This window comes from Megalops cyprinoides, chromosome 21 (assembly GCF_013368585.1).
Source record: "Megalops cyprinoides isolate fMegCyp1 chromosome 21, fMegCyp1.pri, whole genome shotgun sequence".
Taxonomy (NCBI): Eukaryota; Metazoa; Chordata; class Actinopteri; order Elopiformes; family Megalopidae; genus Megalops; species Megalops cyprinoides.
This window is the reverse complement of record NC_050603.1, coordinates 11,291,085-11,309,216: the sequence shown is the minus strand read 5'-3', so window position 1 is coordinate 11,309,216 and position 18,132 is coordinate 11,291,085. Positions and strand designations below refer to the sequence as shown.

Here is an 18,132-nt window from a genome sequence, read left to right as displayed (position 1 = left end):
TTTCTCTTCTTTCATGTTGTGGAAAGAAAGACAAAAGCTCTCATTCCCTATAACAAAGAGACAGTGAAAGTCTGTTCCCTTCCACCCATACATGGCTGTCACTAAAAATTTATTCTTTTCCCTATTTTATTCCCTTTTAATGAGAAATACATCTCTCCTGTTGTCTTTCCTCCTTTCTGTCTCTCTGTCAGCAATGTGATTTGATCTTTCTCTTTCATTTACTCTTCTGTCTCTCCTCCCTTTTTTATTCCCTTTTCTTTCTCGGGTGCAGTTGTTGTTTTCTCTCTGTCTGTTCTTCCTTTCTTTATTGTCTCTCCCTGTGAGTGATACCCAGTCCTCCCTCTCTTGGTTAAAGATTCAGACACTGGTTGCTGTGTTCCTGTTACACCCCCCCCACCTCCAACCTCACCCCTCCCCTCCCCACCCGCCCACCCGCCCCTCTCTCTCAGACAAAGTCCTTGGAGACAGCCTCCACAAAGTTAGGCGCGGACATGAGGATGGAGATGGTGCAGATGATGTTGAAGACGCTGAAGGCCACCAGGCAGAGGCGATCGATGACGGCCGCCGCGAACTTCCACTGCTCGACCACACTTTCGTTCTCGTCCTGCTCCCGGAAGCGGTCGGCCACGAAGCGCACCTCCTCCAGGATGGCCTGCAGCTGCGGGTCCCCCATCCCGTTCTGGGACGCCGCCAAGCAGCCCCCTCCGACTCCCCCGAGCCCCCCGACCCCCAGGCCGAACCCGCTGGAGACGGTGCTGGAGCAGCCCATGGTGTCCAGGTTGGGGGTTGGTGGGGGAGGGCTGCAGAACTGGGATGGGAGGTGCGGAGGGGGGCTGCCAGCCACACCCCCCGGGACCACCCTCTGACTGACACCGCTGTTCCTCTGGGTGGGATCGGGGATGAGGGGCGGGTCATCCAGGTTTTGGAAGCCGATGTAGAGCAGGTTGCCGTTGTTGATGCCGGATTGGGCGTGGAGGTGGGAGTGGCCAGGATGAGACAGACTGGGCTGGAGGGGGTTGTGGTTCTGGGGGTGTAGGCCATGCAGGGTGGCCCCAGGGGGGTTAGGGATACTCCCGCTCTGAGAGCCAGAGGAGCAGCGACGCAAGTGGGGGGCACAGGGGGGGCGCTCCGGGTCGTCACTCTCCCCAGGACGCTTCATGCGCAGGAACCAGGCCACCCACTGGAGTAAGATCAGCTGAACCTGAGAGAGAAAGCGAGAGAGCCCACAGTCAGCTGGTATTGAAACTGAGCAATCAGCTGATACCTTATTCAGGCCAGCCTCGGTGCCAGTCATATTGTGGAGCTACAAACCAAACTGCCCTTCATTGAAATATTGGCAGAATGAAATAAAAGCACAAACAAATTGCTTTTGGGCTCCAAAGGAGCCAGGCACATACACACACACACACACACACACACACACACACACACAGACACACGCACCAGCCAGGCGTAGAGTAAATGCACATTGCCTGATGGCCAGTGAGTAAACATCTCAAAATGAAAAGGGAGATGAGAAGGATGAGGGCAGTGGAAGAGCTGGAGGGACCAATAAGGTTTTGTCCCAATTTAAATATGAGACACAGAGACCAGCAGCTGCCTCCCTCTCATCATTTGAACTCTATTGACAAACCAATACAGCACAGAGAAGATAACAGTGGGCTGGCAGGCAAGCTTGGCGGCATACAGGCAGACAGGCAGCCTGTGAGACAGACTGACAGACAGACAGAACAGAAAGGTTTACCCATTTGGGCATGTTTCCTCCGTTAGGGTCGTGATGGTGGTACTGTAACACCACTACAGTGGCTATCACGGACATGCCAACAATGATCATGATGCTGGCAAAATACTGCCCTGAAAGAGACAGGCACACAACGACAACATTAATGCTCCACGCTTAGTAGCACCTTTCTTCACCTTGTGTAATATATAGCAGCACACTCCCAACATACAGTATGGTATTATTACATATTATTAACATATTACATATTATTAATATGTATCGGTATATATAGTTTGCAAACAATATGTAAACTGTCATCACTTTTATATATACCGTTTTACAAATATAATGTGAAATAGATCTTACAGTATATGTAATTTATTCTGAGGGTTTAATTAAGTGCTTTACAGCAAAGAGAAATGCATCTCTACCAGAGAGTAGCTCCCACATGAATAACAAACAGCAACCATTTTTAGACCAGAACACCGGCCTCATATCAGATTGAGCGAAAAGGCTCAGTTCTAATTAGCCAATTAGGGGTGATCAGATTTCCAGACATTCAGAGCTCGATGGAAACCAGGTCCTTGACGCATAGGAGGAAGCGTAATATTCACACACACAAGCACACACACACACTCACACAGAGAGACCAACCTATCAGTGGTATAGAGTCTGATGTGGCTGGCATTATCTCTGCCACCAGCAGCATGAAGACAGTGAGGGACAGAAGCACAGTGATTCCTATAAACAGAGAAAGGTAGAGAGCAGAGAGGAAGATCCCACAGTTCAGTTTATCAACAATGTGAAAATGTTAGTCTTTTCTTTTGGCGGTATGCTCTTATTCTTACATTTGTGAGGGAGGGAAAGACAGAGAAGCAGAGAGAGAAAGAGAAGAGAGAGTTCTCTTTGAACGAGTTATAGGAGAAGGCATGCGTACCTAAAGGGAGATAGGCTAATACAATTCTACACTTTGTATTCATGCATTTTACCATTTGTGTTCAGTGTTTGTGTGTTCTGTGTATGATTTTTTTTCTGTGGAAAAGCAAGTATTGCCAGCAAAGGTCATTGAATTAAATTGAACCAAGCCAAACTGAGAGAGAGAACCAAATTGGCTTACACATTTGTAGAACTAGATGAAAGGATGCTTGGCATAACCAGGAGGAGTGTTAAACCATTCCGAAAGGTGTGGCTGTCGGACATATAAAGCGTTTAAACCGTGCTGATTCCTTCGTTATTAAATGTTTACAGGGTTCTGTGGTGCGGAATATCCCTGATATGCAGCGTTCTAAAGAGAGAGACTGGGAGGATAAGAGCGAGCAGGATGAAAGAGGGTTAGCGAGAGACATGGGGGGGGTCATTAAATTAGGCAGCATTTGGCTCTGTCTTTTTCACTTTCCCCATAATCCTACTGCTGTATATCTTCATCTGCCTCTCTCTCTCTCTCTCCCTCCATCTGCCTGCCTCCCACCATCCATCTCTATCTCCTCTCACTGCTCTCCCCCTGCTCCCCCCCCCCACCCCCGTCTACACTTCTGAGAACTCAAATTTTGCAGGAGAGATCTTAGCCTGACGAGAGAATGCTGCCGAACTAATAAAACATCGGCTGAGGGAACAAGACAAGCGGGGACAGTAAAAATAACAAATGTTCATTTAGGAAGCTGGCAGGTATTTACAGACACGTTCAGCCCTTCAGCTCTCAGGAATCATCCGCTGAAGTCGCTCTGTCCCTTAGGCCATGGCCTGGGTGTCGGTGTATAAATCACTCCCTCCATCTCCCTTCCCAGTTACATCTCTCTTTCTCTCCCCCTTTCTCCATATCCTCCATCCTGCCTTACCCCCCTCTCCCAGCGCTTTACGCTCCACCCCTTCCTTTCTCTCCCTGATTCTGCTCCATTCCTTTCCTTCCCGCTCCTCTCTTCGTTCTTCCCCTCCCACCCCCAACGCTACCCTTCACTTCTCCCCGTCTCTCCCCCCTCCCCCCTCCCCTCTCCAGCCCTGCCTCACCCAGGGAGATCTTCTCCCCGTCTCTCCCCCCTCCCCCCTCCCCTACCCTCTCCAGCCCTGCCTCACCCAGGGAGATCTTCTCCCCATCTCTCCCCCCTCCCCCCTCCCCTCCCCTCCCCTCCCCTCCCCTCTCCAGCCCTGCCTCACCCAGGGAGATCTTCTCCCCGTCTCTCCCACCTCCCCCCTCCCCTCTCCCTCCCTCCCTCACCCAGGGAGATCTTCTCCCCAGAGTCGGCCGGCAGCAGGAAGATGAGCAGGGTCATGGAGGAGAGCAGCACGCAGGGGATCAGCAGGTTGAGGGCGTAGTAGAGGGTGCGGCGGCGGATGGTCACGATGAACGTCACGTCTGGGTACGGCTCCTTGCAGCAGTCGTAGAACACCTCGTTACGGGTGCCCGGCACCTCTGCACAGGAGAGGGAGACAGAGAGGGGCAGAGGGATGCTTCGAAAAGAGGAACAGAGATGAAGAACAGAGGGCAGGGTCGGAACGGGTGAGCAGATGTTTAATTATGGGCGCCAGTGTAATTAAGTTCACGGGTAAGGCAAGCAGGCAACCTGAAGGCTGCACATTTGCCCTGTGTGGATTCCCATGTGTGCCACTGCTGTTGTACCCTTGAGCAAGGTACTTATCCTGAATTTATCAAATGATCACCCAGCTGTATAAATGGGTAATGTGTACAAATGGGAGCTGTGCAAGTCATCCATCTGAGGAAAAAAATTAATGATCCAATAAGAGGGAACTAAATAAATTACAATGGGGAAAAACTGCAGAGACAGTGAGACATGAGAGAGAAAAGAAGAACTGAGGGATTCCATTCCTTCATATGAGCTACATCCTCAGAGGGACATAGGGAAGGAAAAAGAACAAGTATCAACTGCTTGCTTCTTGTTGTTGTAGGAAGAGAACGTTTGACTAACACTCCCAGCCCCATTACCAGCCTGCATGTCCAAACTTTCTTGTATTAATGCTATCAGTCCACTGCTGAACACCTGTTAGACCGCTAATTTGCTGTAAATGCAACCTGCAGCAACTGGAGCAGAAGTGCAGCACAGAGAGTTGAGAGAATAACTTCAGAAAGGTTGTAGGGCTTTCGTGTGAGGTAACTTAAATTTTCTCCGTGAATATCCAGATGCATGAATCAGTAACATGCGAACATGTGAGTCCTTTAAGGCACCCCAGGTAAAGGCATCTGCCAAGCAAAGAACTGATGGAGGTTTCCTGTTCTGAGGTGTCTGCAGCTTATGGGCCTGAGTAATAGGGGTACAGTTGCTGTTATATTAATCTTATTTAAAAGTAAACTGATCTGAACTGGGATCGACCGTGAGGAGGGGAGAAGAGGCGGGCAGACAGAAAGGAAGCGCAGATGCCAGAGGGGTCACTTACCCACCAGGTCCCACTCCCCGTTGGGCATGTACCCCGAGATGTCTGCGTCGGACATCTGCAGGTCCAGCAGCCACCCGTCGAAGGTCCAGGAGCCGAACTTGAGCTCACACTTTTGGATGTCGAAGGGGAACCAGCGCACGTCCACGTTACAAGTGCTCATGAAGATGCCTGTGAGAGGTGCAGAACAGAGAGACCTTGACTTTCAGGTCAGTTTTATGTTAACAATTTCAATCAATCCAACAGCCCACAAGGGAGAAACCACAGAAACGGAGAAAAGATTGTTCCATTAGTGCTGGTAGTTCAAAATGAGAAACTAAAGAATAGTTCTTGGCTGTGGTACCGATATAGCACAGCGCCAATGTATATTAAGCCATGCCTTTTGAAATTAAACAAGACTGTCTCTCATATTGCAAGATTTGAAATCCACATCAGTTCTAGTTTCAAAGGTGTCACAAAGCGGACTGACGGTTGAGAAAGGGACAGTGAGGAAGAGACAGGTGGAGAGCCGTTGACACAGAGAGTCAGTGAAGCACACAGAGATCGCTTAACAATCAATAAGAGGTTACGCCAGAGCTCCAAACCCCTACAAACTGTGAAAACTCCAGGGACCTAGAACATCCCGGTCTGCAGGACTTTCCTCACACACAGGGGATAGGCATAAAACAGAGCTACTCAGAATTGGAGGCACCAGTATCCTCACAAACAGACCACAGACAATATGGAGTGGCTTATATAACTTAATTACCCTGACCGCAGGACTACCACAGGGATGTGCGTTGACACTTTTGCTGTTCCGACTGTATGCCAATGACTGTGTATCTCGCAATATCACGAAACAGTCAAACATCTGAAGTTTTCTGATGCCACAACATTGGCAGGTCTCGTTTCCAGCATACCAGAGCATGGTGGAAAGAATGTTGTTCACAACAACCCTTAGCTCAATACTCTCAAGACCAAAGAAATGGCAGTGAAAAGCACTTTCCACACCAGAGCCCTTGGTGATCAACAGAGATACTGTTGTGATGGTACATTGCTTTAAATTCCTGAGGTCTACTCTCACCTCAAAAGAAGGACGATAACATCACTGCGGTCACAAAGATAGCACAACGGTGCCTGTTTTTCCTGCGTGAGGAAGCTGAAGAAATTCGGCTTAAGCCAGAAAGTGCCGGTTCAGTTCTACAGGGCCATCACAGGAAGTGTTCTGACCAGCTCAATCTCTGGAACAGCGATGCAATTCGGAGAGCAAGTTACAAACTGTTAGGGTGGATTTCAAGATTGTAGGTTGAGAGCTGCCCACCATCTCAGAACTGTAAATCAGCCAAGTACAGGGACAGTGTGAGAAAATAATCAAGAACACCACACACCCAGCCTATTACATTTTACAAAAACTGCCCTCAGAGAAATGGGACAGGTCCATCAGAAGAGGAACGGCTGTTAGTTTACTCTCTAAACCTGGCACTGCATTGCACTTTTGCATTTTGCACTACGTAGTTTGACCTTTGTATATATGTTATTTATATTTGTATTTTTTAGTCATATATAATGCAAAGACACATTCCCATTACCTGTATTGAATGGCAGACTTCTTCTGATTCTGATTCTCATAATACTGAACTTCTTTAAGCTATGATATTTGGCAGGGAAATTTATGAGTGGTCCATTTCAATTTTATTAATGTAGACCACATCATTCTCTTGCTGTACATGGTAAAGGAAAGGTATTTATATATCAAAAGGCCTCTTTAATTACAACGGCCTTTGCGCGTTACAATACACATAGATTCAACCATCTATGGTCATCATATTTTCTGCAGTAGCGACCGAAAATGAACAGGTTTGAAATAACCCCTGAAATCACCCCATCTCAGAAACAGCAAGCACTGGAGACACAGTGTCTCAATTAACTATAATGATAATAACTATATTAAGTATAATGAACAAAACCTTGCATCACTGTGGCAAAGGGTGAGACTGGGAGACAGTATGGTCAAATTTAAATGTAACATCCAGAAACATAGCTCATCAACTAAGATACACCATTTGTCAGACTTTACCGAATGCAAAAAGCCCAAGCTACAACTGTGCTCTCTGTGCAGGTAAAGCTGGGGGAACCTTTTTTTATACGTGTGGTCATAGGCATTTTGCAAGTTGAAGCTTTTGGAACTTTGTGAACACAGCTCTGAGTGGCCTTACAGGAGTTCATTTTGATGCTAATCCTTGCCTTTGCTCATTACATGATCATTCTACGTTAATATTTAATTCAACTGTGATTATCATTTGTTGGCTTCACCCAATAGGCAGTATTACAGCTTTGATTTACATCATAGCTGCTAATGTATAAAAAAAAGACTTGTTGCTAGATTGATTGCTAAAGCACACACCACTCAAGGGCGGGTATAGACTGGGATCATGTTGACCAGATCTGACTGGTTCCCGTCATAAATGTCCTATTTAGATGTCCAGCATGGATTGTTGCTGATTTTAGGGGCCTCTTTTGAATATGTATAAACCATAAAAAAAACAATCTTGGCTTGAAGTCCGATGAAGTGGACACCCCCCCCCCCCCTTCCGTATGGACACCATAAACAGGGAACAGAAAGAGGGGATATTAGGTGGAGGAGGGGTGCCGTGAACAGCTGATGTAGAAAAGACATAAGGATCTTTATACTCATGGATGGGGCCAGGTTGTCTAAGGTCTGGTTAATTACATAGGGATTGTCTGAAAATTCTCCTCCCAAATCTTCATCTGAAACTTCAATAATAATAATCAGATCTATCCAAGGGTTTCTTGCACTGCAGGGCATTTAATAAAATAGCAGTTCTCTTTGGAGAGTAAAGGAGATACCCATCACTGGCAGAAGGTATGGCTACATGCCACAGTCTGAGGTACAGTGGGTGACATTACATACACCTATTTACTTTTACTATTATGTAGGAAATACAAGTAATAAGAGACTAATTTATTCATTTGTTTTGTAGTTGTCTTTATTAACTTGTGAATTTGCCTCTTGAGAAATGTACCGCCTTGTGCCATTTGTTGTAAAATGCGCTTTTGCTTTGGAAGCACAAATGTTTCTTGATTTCTGAACTGAATTGAAGTGAGAGCATTAGACAGATGGTGAATGGGGGCATGAACAGGACATAGCAAGAGGAGACGGAGCAAGACGGAGTAAGAGGAGAAAGTGGGCGGCAGACAGAGAGAGAGGAGGAAAGAGCAGGTGGGCGTAGGTCAGAATCAGGAGAGGGATCGTACCTGGCTATGCTATTACTGATAAGAACCTATCCATGCTGCATTCGCTCTCCGGCAGGAGGCTGCTTGTTTAGCCATTATCAAATCAATGTGTTTCTGCCAAGCACCAGACACCATTTATACAACCCAGTACACTATCTTGGATATTTAAACTAAACCAATAATACAGATGGATCCCAAAAGCTGCAGACAAATTTATCGATCCAATTACGTTTGAAAGAGCTAACTCTATTAGTATCAGTAGGCCCCAAATATAAGAACACAGAGTTGACTTAAATCTGGCCATCAGGGGCATTAATTGAATTTTAAAAAATGCTGAAACTACGGTCATGCTGCTTAAAAGAATTAAAGGATAAAGGATCCAAACCTTAATGGATATGGCTTGTTGTGAACGTTCGGATCAGAAATGTGACCAACTGCATTGTCTGGTTTTCCTCCACAAGCATGGTGAAACCTTTAAATGCCTCGGGTAAGTTTTACCTCCAGCATCCAATTGCCCGGCTCCAATTCTAACTCCAGTCATTTTGTGTAAAAGGTTAATAGTTATTTAAGGTCAATGTTTGTATTTCAGGTTTTATCCTTATACAATGTAAGTAGGCGCTAAACTGGAAACAATAAAATAAATTCAATCAATAAAACAAGGGAAAAAAGAATTGACCAAAAATACCTCTGGGATGTCTGAAGCCATTAAATTACAGAAAAAAAGTATTATCTTGTAGCATCATAAACACAAAACCAATATCTTTATAGGCCCCAGGGCTATGGTGAGTCTATGATAATAATGAATATGAATTAATTAATAATGATATCAGAAGACAGAGATTGGATGGTCATACAAACCATTTACAAGCCAACAATGTGGGGGTTATTGCCTTGGTTTGTTTGTAATGTTCAATAGAATACTTTCTGTGCAATTCATTGGTAAATGCGTATTGACTAGCAAACCTGAGATATAATTTCAAATTCCAATGAGACACACGGGAAAGTAAACGGCCCATATGTTTTCAAAGGGCAGACAGCCATGGGTGCCCTTCAAGGAACATAAAACTGGCATTCTTCCAAATCACGGCCCAGCAACTATGTTGACACCCCATTGCACTTCAATAAATATACATGTCCGCCAAGAAAAATGAGGAGAGATATTTTCATGGTTCATTGACTTGAAAAGGAATCGGGTTCTAGTTTACATGAGGGATTGTACCGTACCATACAAGTGGTGTAGAGCTTCTGTGATGTCATAGCACATGACGTGCTGATGTATGATGTATAAAAATGACCGTGGTGTAAAGCTTGACATGAATAGACCATGTTCCTCACGCAGGGACATAACATGAGGCAGGGCTGCGGTCTGAGTGCAACACTGTTCGATATTTACGACAGTGATTTAAAGGTGCTGGAACAGACTCCAGTTCCAGGACTCATTCTGACTCAGAGGTACGGCTCAGTTCCCTGATCTAAACAGTTAACCTGGCTCTGCTGATGACCACAGAACAAAGCTACTGTACAGCTGAACCCGCATCTGCTGGACAGAATTGTCAAGACTGTGTCCTGACAGAAAATAAGAAAGGGCCAAAGAAAATCATTTTCAAAAACATTAGAGGTGGCACAAAGAAGATGAATTTATTCTTGATGACATCACCCTCAAAGTGCACTTTGAGTTAACTTTATTTTAGTCTGAAATTCAGAGAATCGGAAGACTCTAACATGGAAGTAGATGCCTTAAAAGAAAGCACCTCCTAAACAATTTATCCTGGAAGTGCCACTGGCCCAAACACATTGAAAGCACCATATTGCACATTAAATTGTATGGAACTGAAATAAGGCATCCACCTGGCAAGAAGAACCACTCTAAATGCAAAAAAGCATCCAACAACAGTCCCGTGTGCATAACATTGTAAATATATTAGAACAACCCAGCAAAATCAAATAATGCAGAATTGCAATGGTATCGAACAATAATGAATATGTTTAAGGGTCACCAAAATGACTACTATTTATCACATCAAGTTCTTTCACTTTGTATTGATCCTGACTCATCCACTGACATATGCCCCAGACCAGCATTGCTAAACATCCCCAAATATCCACAAAAAGCGACTAACAAAATATCTGAAAACCACATAAAAAGTGACTACAGAGTTGCTGAGTCAACCTCCACCCGCATGGACACAAATCAGAGATGCCAAGCTACCGGGCCAGTCCAGGAGCCACAGCCAGGACACTGACAACACAGATACACTTTCTCTCATGCTCAAAATGAAATAGAAACATCAAGAAACTGAGAGTGAGTATCCTCAAATTTCCCCAAAATGAAACAAGCAGAAGAGGTAAAAATCTCACTGGGACACCAACAAACAACCTTTTTAGCTTCCAGGACATCACAGGCTGTCCCAGTCTGGGGAACTCAGAGTAATTATTTTGCACTCTGACAAAAACAAAGAGCAAAAACTACACTCTCATGAACTGTTATGTGGTCCCTGTTCAATATTTTCTCATAATGACATCAATGGCATCAGTGTAATTCTTGAATTAGCTGTATATTTTTATGTGGATTGCTTTCGATTACAGCATTATTTGTACGACATTATTGACCTTTCTAGTTTGCAAGCAACAATCGTATATACTTTGTATAACTGAGTTATGGGGGCAAATGAGGATTGGTGTACAGGCTGAAGGGCTGCTCAAGGTCTGACAAAGAGCAACAGACAGGAAACTTACCTGGGGGCAGATACTGGCAAAAGCCATCGGAGTTGACCTTTACGTTGGTCTTAAAGGTGGAGTCAAACTTGTCATCCGCACTGAGGAGTAGAAGAGGGGAAGAAACATTGAATATTGAGGTACTGAAGCTGCATTACCATTTAACAGGATGTGCAACAACATTATTATAGGGGTGTGTGTATTTGCGTGTTACATTACATTATTGGCATTTAGCAGACACTCTTATCCAGAGCGGCTTATATCAGTTATAGTTTTTTTTTTTTACAATGTCATCCATTTATACAGCTGGGTATTTACTGAGGCAATCGTGGGTTAAGTACCTTGCCCAAGGGTACAACAACAATGCCCCAGCAGGGAATCAAACTCACAAGTCCTGCTCCTTAACCACTGCACTACACTGCCGCCCGTGTGTGTGCATGTGTGTGTGCGTGTGTGTGTGCATGCTCACAAATCCATTACCTGTTGTAGAGGAGGACGTCAGGGGTCCAGATCTGGTCAGTGGTGAATCTTAAGTTCTTCACTCCAGGGTAGGCGGACTGGTTCCACTGGAGGTAGTGGTCGTACCAGTGCTGCGGCAAACAGAGGAGGTGTGAAAACTGTCGCTTCATTCGGCTGCCGTCAAGAGCCAGGCTACATGTGGGGCCAGCCAGGCGAGCAGTCCACGTTCATAACACTAGGAGGAGGATTCAGCCTGAATTTCACATACACGATAATACAATCTGCTGAAGCCTGTGTCCACTACACTTTTCAGGCAGTTGGCCCATTGCGGAGGTCACATGCAGCCAACAGAGGCTAACCAGAAATGTTAGCAAACAAAATGTTCCAGAGCACCTGCTTCACAGAGCTCATCTCTGGTGCCATTTTCTCATGTTGTTAATCCTGTTAACCCTTGACAGGAATGGGATCTGTATGAACACTGGGTTGCCTTTACTGATATGTTTTAATAGATTCTGGTTTAATACCTATTCTCAGCAGTATTCTCTCAGAGTCTTACCACACTGTTTAAACACATGCGTAGTTGCTCAAACATTGTTAACTCTATTTACCATCTGAAGCCAAATATTGGTGGTAAGGACCTGGTTCTTCTCATCCTGGTAAAAAAGAAAGACAGAGACAGCTATATCTTATTTCATCCTTCTACTCTTAACTGAGGATAAGTCAGGGGCTAGCAGACAGGCAGACAGACAGGTAGTTATACAGGCAGAAGGACTGGCAGACAGGTAAACAGACAGACAAAGAGACATGGAGACTGGCAAAGGGATAGGTAGATTGTGAGAAAATTTGTGAGAGAGTGAGAGTATTGAGTCACAGGCAAAAAGTTGCTCCTACCACGTCCATGATCTGAACAAGGATCATGGATAAATTCACAGTTATAGCATGGGAGTCATTGGCCACCGGTCTCTCCATGCGGTTGTAGTCCTTTAGCAACTCCTTCAACAGCCGACGCTGGTAGGGGCCCTGCAGGGACACTGAGGGGAAAACAGAAAAGGTAAGAAGGGTTAGACAGATGGGAAGGGATGGACAGGCAGAAAGCAAAGGAGGAAGAATGAAAGAAGGGTGGAAACATGAAAGAGGGGGAGAAGTAGAATATCAAGAAAAGGGGGGAAAAGGGAAAGAGAGGGTGGAAGTAGGAAATAGAGGAAGAGATAGAGCAGAAGAGAGTATAGGAGTAGTTATGGGGGGACAGGAAAGAGGAGAGGAGTGGAGAGGTGGTGGGAGAGATTCATACAGCTCCATCTATTGTTAGTTCATCTTAAGTACTTAAAGGCTGATCATTTTTGTGGGCACAAAATGCCAGTGGCAATCTTCACTACTTTCAGAATATAAACCACCAAATAAGACTTGAAGCAAAAAATCATTTTCTCCATACAGTTGAATTGGTTTCGCACTTGCCTGTAGCCTTTCGTAAACCACAGAACCTAAAGCCTCACTCATCTACCACCACATCATGCCCCTAACCATGTTAACAAGGAAACAGAATCCAAACAGATCTGTAACTCTGTTCAATTAACGAGAGCCATTTGCGCAGAGCCTCTGTGGCTCTCCCCATAGATTTTTGGAGGGTAGAGATGGAGGAGAAGAGTAGCTTCAGATTTATGATTATAGGTTCAAAACCTGACGTGGAACAGCATGTTTCTGTCTTCTTCCAGAGAAGAACAGAGCACCCAGACAGCTGTATCCCACAGTTACACAGAAAAGCCCATTCTACTCACAACCAGTTCAGCATTCAGAGACAGCCCTGATAAATACGTACAAACACACGCAAACGTGCAGGTGCAGAAACTTACAAATGCGGATACATTCCTCCTTCTGTAATCTTTTTTATCCCCATACACGCTTTCCCTTCCCTCCCTGCATTCTATGGCCCCAAACACAGCTGGCAGAGAGAGAGAGAGAGAGAGAAACACCGGGAGGCAGACCTACCCTGGACCAAAGCTGACACTCCGATCAGAAGGAGAACCACAGACCGCCACATATTCCTGAATACAGAAGGAAGAGAGGGAAGGAAGGAATGCCTGATTCAGAGGGAAGGCAAGAGCTGCCTTGATTCAAATCCACCGAGAGGCAGACACAGCAAGAGAGAACGAGAGAGAGCGAGAGAGAGAGAGAGAGAGAGCACACGAGAGAAAGAGAGAGAGAGGTGCAGAGTCTACACCTCACTACGGCGTTAGCAAATCACTGCAAGTCAGAGGGAAAAAAGCCCAACAGATTGATTCTAGGCACACAAGTCGGCTCTCCCTTTTCTCTCTCTCTCTCTCTCCCCGTCTTGCTCTATCTCTCTCTCTCTCTCTCGCTCTCTCTCTCTCGCTCGTTCTCCCTCTTATTCTCTTTCACTCTCTGTCCGCCGCTCGTGCCTTCGCTAATCATTTCTCCCTGCCGTTTAGTGAGAAAGAGGGGACCAGGGATGAGGAGGTGGGGTGGGGAATGCTGGATGCTGTGGACATGGTCGACCACACCGGCGAAATTGTTCCATCTCTCTTTTTGTGTCTGTGTGTAGAGGCATCTGAATCGTTACCACAGAAGACGCCCCCCACCACCAAACAAAAAAAAAAAAACATGACTGAGAGAAGCATTCCTTCAGTTGCCGCTGACCTAAAAAGAACCCTTCACTGGGGTTATGCTTCAGACATACAAACTGTACAGGAAATGGAAAATTTGAATGAAATTGCTGCAGACATTTTGGCAACATTTGGGCCATGTAATATAAATAAACACACAATGCAGTTCATGCATTTGAGTGGTTGGGTCCAGCCTGTGTGGGTGGCGTGGAGGAGCAGTACACAGAATAGAGTGAAGGAGGCTGCCAGAATTGAGCTTATTTTGTAGAAATGGAGTTAAATGGACCCAGGCGGAGGAGGGACCTGGTGCGTGTCTTCTGCCTGTGTACAGGACGACAGATGCTAGGTGAGTCAGGGGGGCGGGGGGGTTGGGGGGGGGGGGGTAGCTCTGAATCAGTCGGAAGGATGGCTTCCCGTCTCCCTGAGAAAGTGCTGGAGTCTGCAGGAGGCCCGGGAATGTGCTTAGTTAAAGTCTCATTCTCATTCCTCCTCACAAAGTGCTGATGCAGAGCAAGGCCGTGTAATAGATTATCCTATTACTTCTGCTGCACTTCTCTTTACAGAGGACAAGAGGCTGTGCCCTCTAAAACAAATACGCACGCGTGCGCACATTAGTCACACATTCACTTACAATTATCTTCCACTACACATATATTGAGCGCATACAGCGCTGTACTCACACATGCTGGCAGACTGTACCATTCACAGAAACAGGCCTCTATGCTGTAGTTGTATGTTGGAGTTACTGGAGTGGGGGGGGCATCTGGTGGACATTCAAAGAACTGCAACTTTGAGAACTGGAATTTCACAAACGGGCAATGCATATTGGAGAGGCTGTGGGAGCAGAGCAATAATTGGAACAGAGGAAGTGAGGTCATAATGATGGAAGAACGATGCAATTATTAATAATGAAGGGAAGGATGAGAGATAGAAGAACAAAGAGGGAAGTGAAGAAAGCAAATTAGGACGCCAACATCCCCCTCTCTCATCCACAGAGCAGCACAGAAAGCATCCTTCGCCTTAATTCAAAGTAACTGTTCAATGTGGCACAGCAAGCCTAATGACCACATAATTGTATAACTACAACTAATTCCAATTGAACTCCAAAGGAATACACACATCTCTGCATTCACAGACGGAATGCAAAATAACAGAATGATATTTCCAGGTGTCTTTTTCTGTCTGGCATTACAGCCCCTTTCTGTTTATTATTGGTGGAGGTCTGGCCCCTGTTATCCCCCAACATTGCTGAAAGTTTGGCAGCGAGAACATGTTTTGATAAGCTATCCTGTTGTGGTAGCTGTGAAAGCGGGGAACTGGGCAACTTCTCCTCTCTAAAAAAAGGGAGCATAGCGGACCACATACCATTGCAGAGTATTATGCAGTTACAAAAATATTCACACACAGAGGCCTGTTTCTGTGAAGGGTAAAAGTTGGAATTGTGGTGGATAAAGTCATTATGTCTGATATGGTCAGCCACTCGGTCATTCAGTGTCTAAGGTTTTGTTCAGAGTGGGTCAGAAAGCAGTCACTTTCTGTAACTTGTCAGGCAACTTCAACTTTTGTTGAAATTTTAGTCATTTAGTCAAATGGATGGGTCCTGTGGTCAGACTGTCCTGCAGGAAGAGGTCAAAACCATGTGGAGTCCATGCCATCGTACCCAGATGAGACAGTCTCCAGCACTGGCCATAGCAACCCGCACACCAATGAACCATTATATGCAGAGACAAGGTCTCGCTCTGGAACATGAGGATTTAACAATCGGCACTGCTAATTCATTCTATGCAGCTAATCTGCCTTCACTCTATCATTCTGACTGTGTGTGTGCGCATATGTATGTGTGTGTGTATGCGTCTGTGTCTGTCCATGTGTGCATGTGTGTGCATGTACGTGTGTGTGCGTATATATGTACGCGTGTGTGTGTGTGTGTGTCCTAAGTTCAGCTGCTATTAATAATATCCAAAAATAGCAATAAGGATCAATGAATAAATAATACAGTATGAGGAATAAGAAAAGGAATGGATGAGGTCTTGACATTAGGGGAAAAAAAGGGTACAACTGAAGTCTCAGATACTGTTTCCTTATCAAAATACGAGATGAAAGGCTGCCATACAACATCAAATATATCAGAGCAGTAGAGCCTCTAGGGGCTTATCTGATCCACTCCAGAGTAAGAAATAGCATTATGCCTCTCATCTAACAAGCATGAAATTATGGGGTAGCCTGCTTCCAATTCACCAGAACAATTCAACAAGCCAAACAGTGATGCAAAGGCCAAGATGTCATATTGAGTCTGATTGGAGCACTCCTTCAGGAGGAAATTCAGGCTGTGCTATAAGCCGGGGTAAGATCACCAGGAGAGTTTTGTTTTGGGTACTGGACCCTTTTTTCCCCACTGCAGGGTTAAATTCAGAAGAAGGAAATGACCATTGCATGCGATGGGAGGAGCATGGTACTCAGTGATTAGCATCACAGGCTGAATCCAGGGCTCCATGCTGCTACAGCTGCGACCCTCCAGACTCCAGACTCGCCACCCTCCGGGCAGAGGTCACCGCATTTGGAACCTGACGACCCCTGGTGCCAGTGTCTACAGATCCATAGTCCCCATTTCTCCCAGCCCCAGTGACGCTTCTTGCTCAAAGTCAACACCCCCTCTGCTCTTGCTGCTGGGATTGCTGGCAGAGATCTTTACATACATCAGCGGAGGCAAGCGCAGATGCTTCCTAACACCCTCCAGGGCTAGTGGCATTGTGAAGGCGCCCCTACAGCTCAGGTACTGTCCAAAATGCCCAGCATCAAAGCAGAAAACTTTGCTCTTGCTGAAGTTTGTCACAGTAAGTTGATATAAACACACACAGAGGTCTGTGGGCCTCATCGTGGATGTGTTTCTCGGTAAGGATGGAAAAATCCGCAAACTGTTAAAAAACTGTTTTAAAAGGCAGTAGGGTGGCAGTGTAGCATAGTGGTTAAGGAGCAGGACTCGTAACCGACGGTTGCTGGTTCAATCCCCGCTGGGACACTGCTGCTGTACCCTTGGGCAAGGTACTTAACCCACAATTCCCTCAGTAAATATCTGGCTGTATAAATGGATAACGTTGTAAGGAAACTGTAACCTATGTAAGTCGCTTTGGATAAAAGTGTCTGTCAAATGTAAATGTTAAAAATCGTTACATTTTTGAGGTTAAGGCAAGGTCTTCCCCCTCCAAGTTGTTCTTTCTCAGAAAGACTATGCAGCTGAAATCAGCACTATCAGATGCTCTCAAATGTTGAAATGCTCTTAAAAATACAATACGGGGAGTATTGCCTCCATTATATCTATTCGGGTGTAAAATAGATTTATTTGTGTTTGTTTCCACCTGGTGGTCAGTTTGTAAAATGTTACTTTGCTGTTAGTCTACTGAGGTAAATCGAATTCAACTGGTTTATTCCAGTGATGTAAGACAGGAAATAACTTTAATCATTCAGTACAGAGCATACAGGCAAGTCCTTAGCTCATATTTATCATCTTACAGCATGCTTCTGTTGCCAAACCAGCGTAGGTGGTCATTTTCCATGTGGCAACTGTGAAGAGTTTAGTTATCTGTCCAATCATTTCCAGTTATACAGTATGAGAGTAGATCGGAGCTGGAGTGAGAGAAAGACTAGTGGCAGGCTAGTGAACAGAAAACAAACTGGAAAGGAGACAAACTGAGGCAGAGAAAGAGAGGAAATGTGCGTGGGTGTAGTGGGTGTTGTGGGGGGGGGGCGGAGGTGAGAGAGGAGGGGAGGGGATCATAAAGCTCCAGTACATAACCCCAACTGGCCTCACTGACCCCCAGCATCAACACATATCCCGCTGAGTGAGCAAGAACCGGGATTGGTGCTTTTCCAGTGTGCAAATGTTGAGTCATCAGGAATCTAACGCTGTGGTTTTAGGCGGGTTCCGTGATGCTCATCTCAGAAAGAGGCAACAAAAACACTGCAGCTGAATGGGCTGTAGTGTGATGTGGTGGTGAG

General features: G+C 45.5%; 1 protein-coding gene across 1 annotated transcript; it reads right to left on the bottom strand.

Moving 5' to 3' along the window:
- Positions 1-441: 441 nt before the first annotated feature.
- Positions 442-13,772, bottom strand: chrna11 (cholinergic receptor, nicotinic, alpha 11). The gene is made up of 10 exons (XM_036516232.1): positions 13,502-13,772; positions 12,407-12,546; positions 12,124-12,168; positions 11,537-11,646; positions 11,078-11,157; positions 5,111-5,278; positions 3,936-4,130; positions 2,378-2,464; positions 1,745-1,854; positions 442-1,201 (listed from the first exon to the last, which is right to left on the bottom strand). The coding sequence occupies exons 1-10, from the start codon at positions 13,551-13,553 to the stop codon at positions 446-448; spliced, it is 1,743 nt and encodes a 580-aa protein (XP_036372125.1). The 5' UTR covers positions 13,554-13,772; the 3' UTR covers positions 442-445.
- Between the last annotated feature and the right edge of the window lie 4,360 nt (positions 13,773-18,132).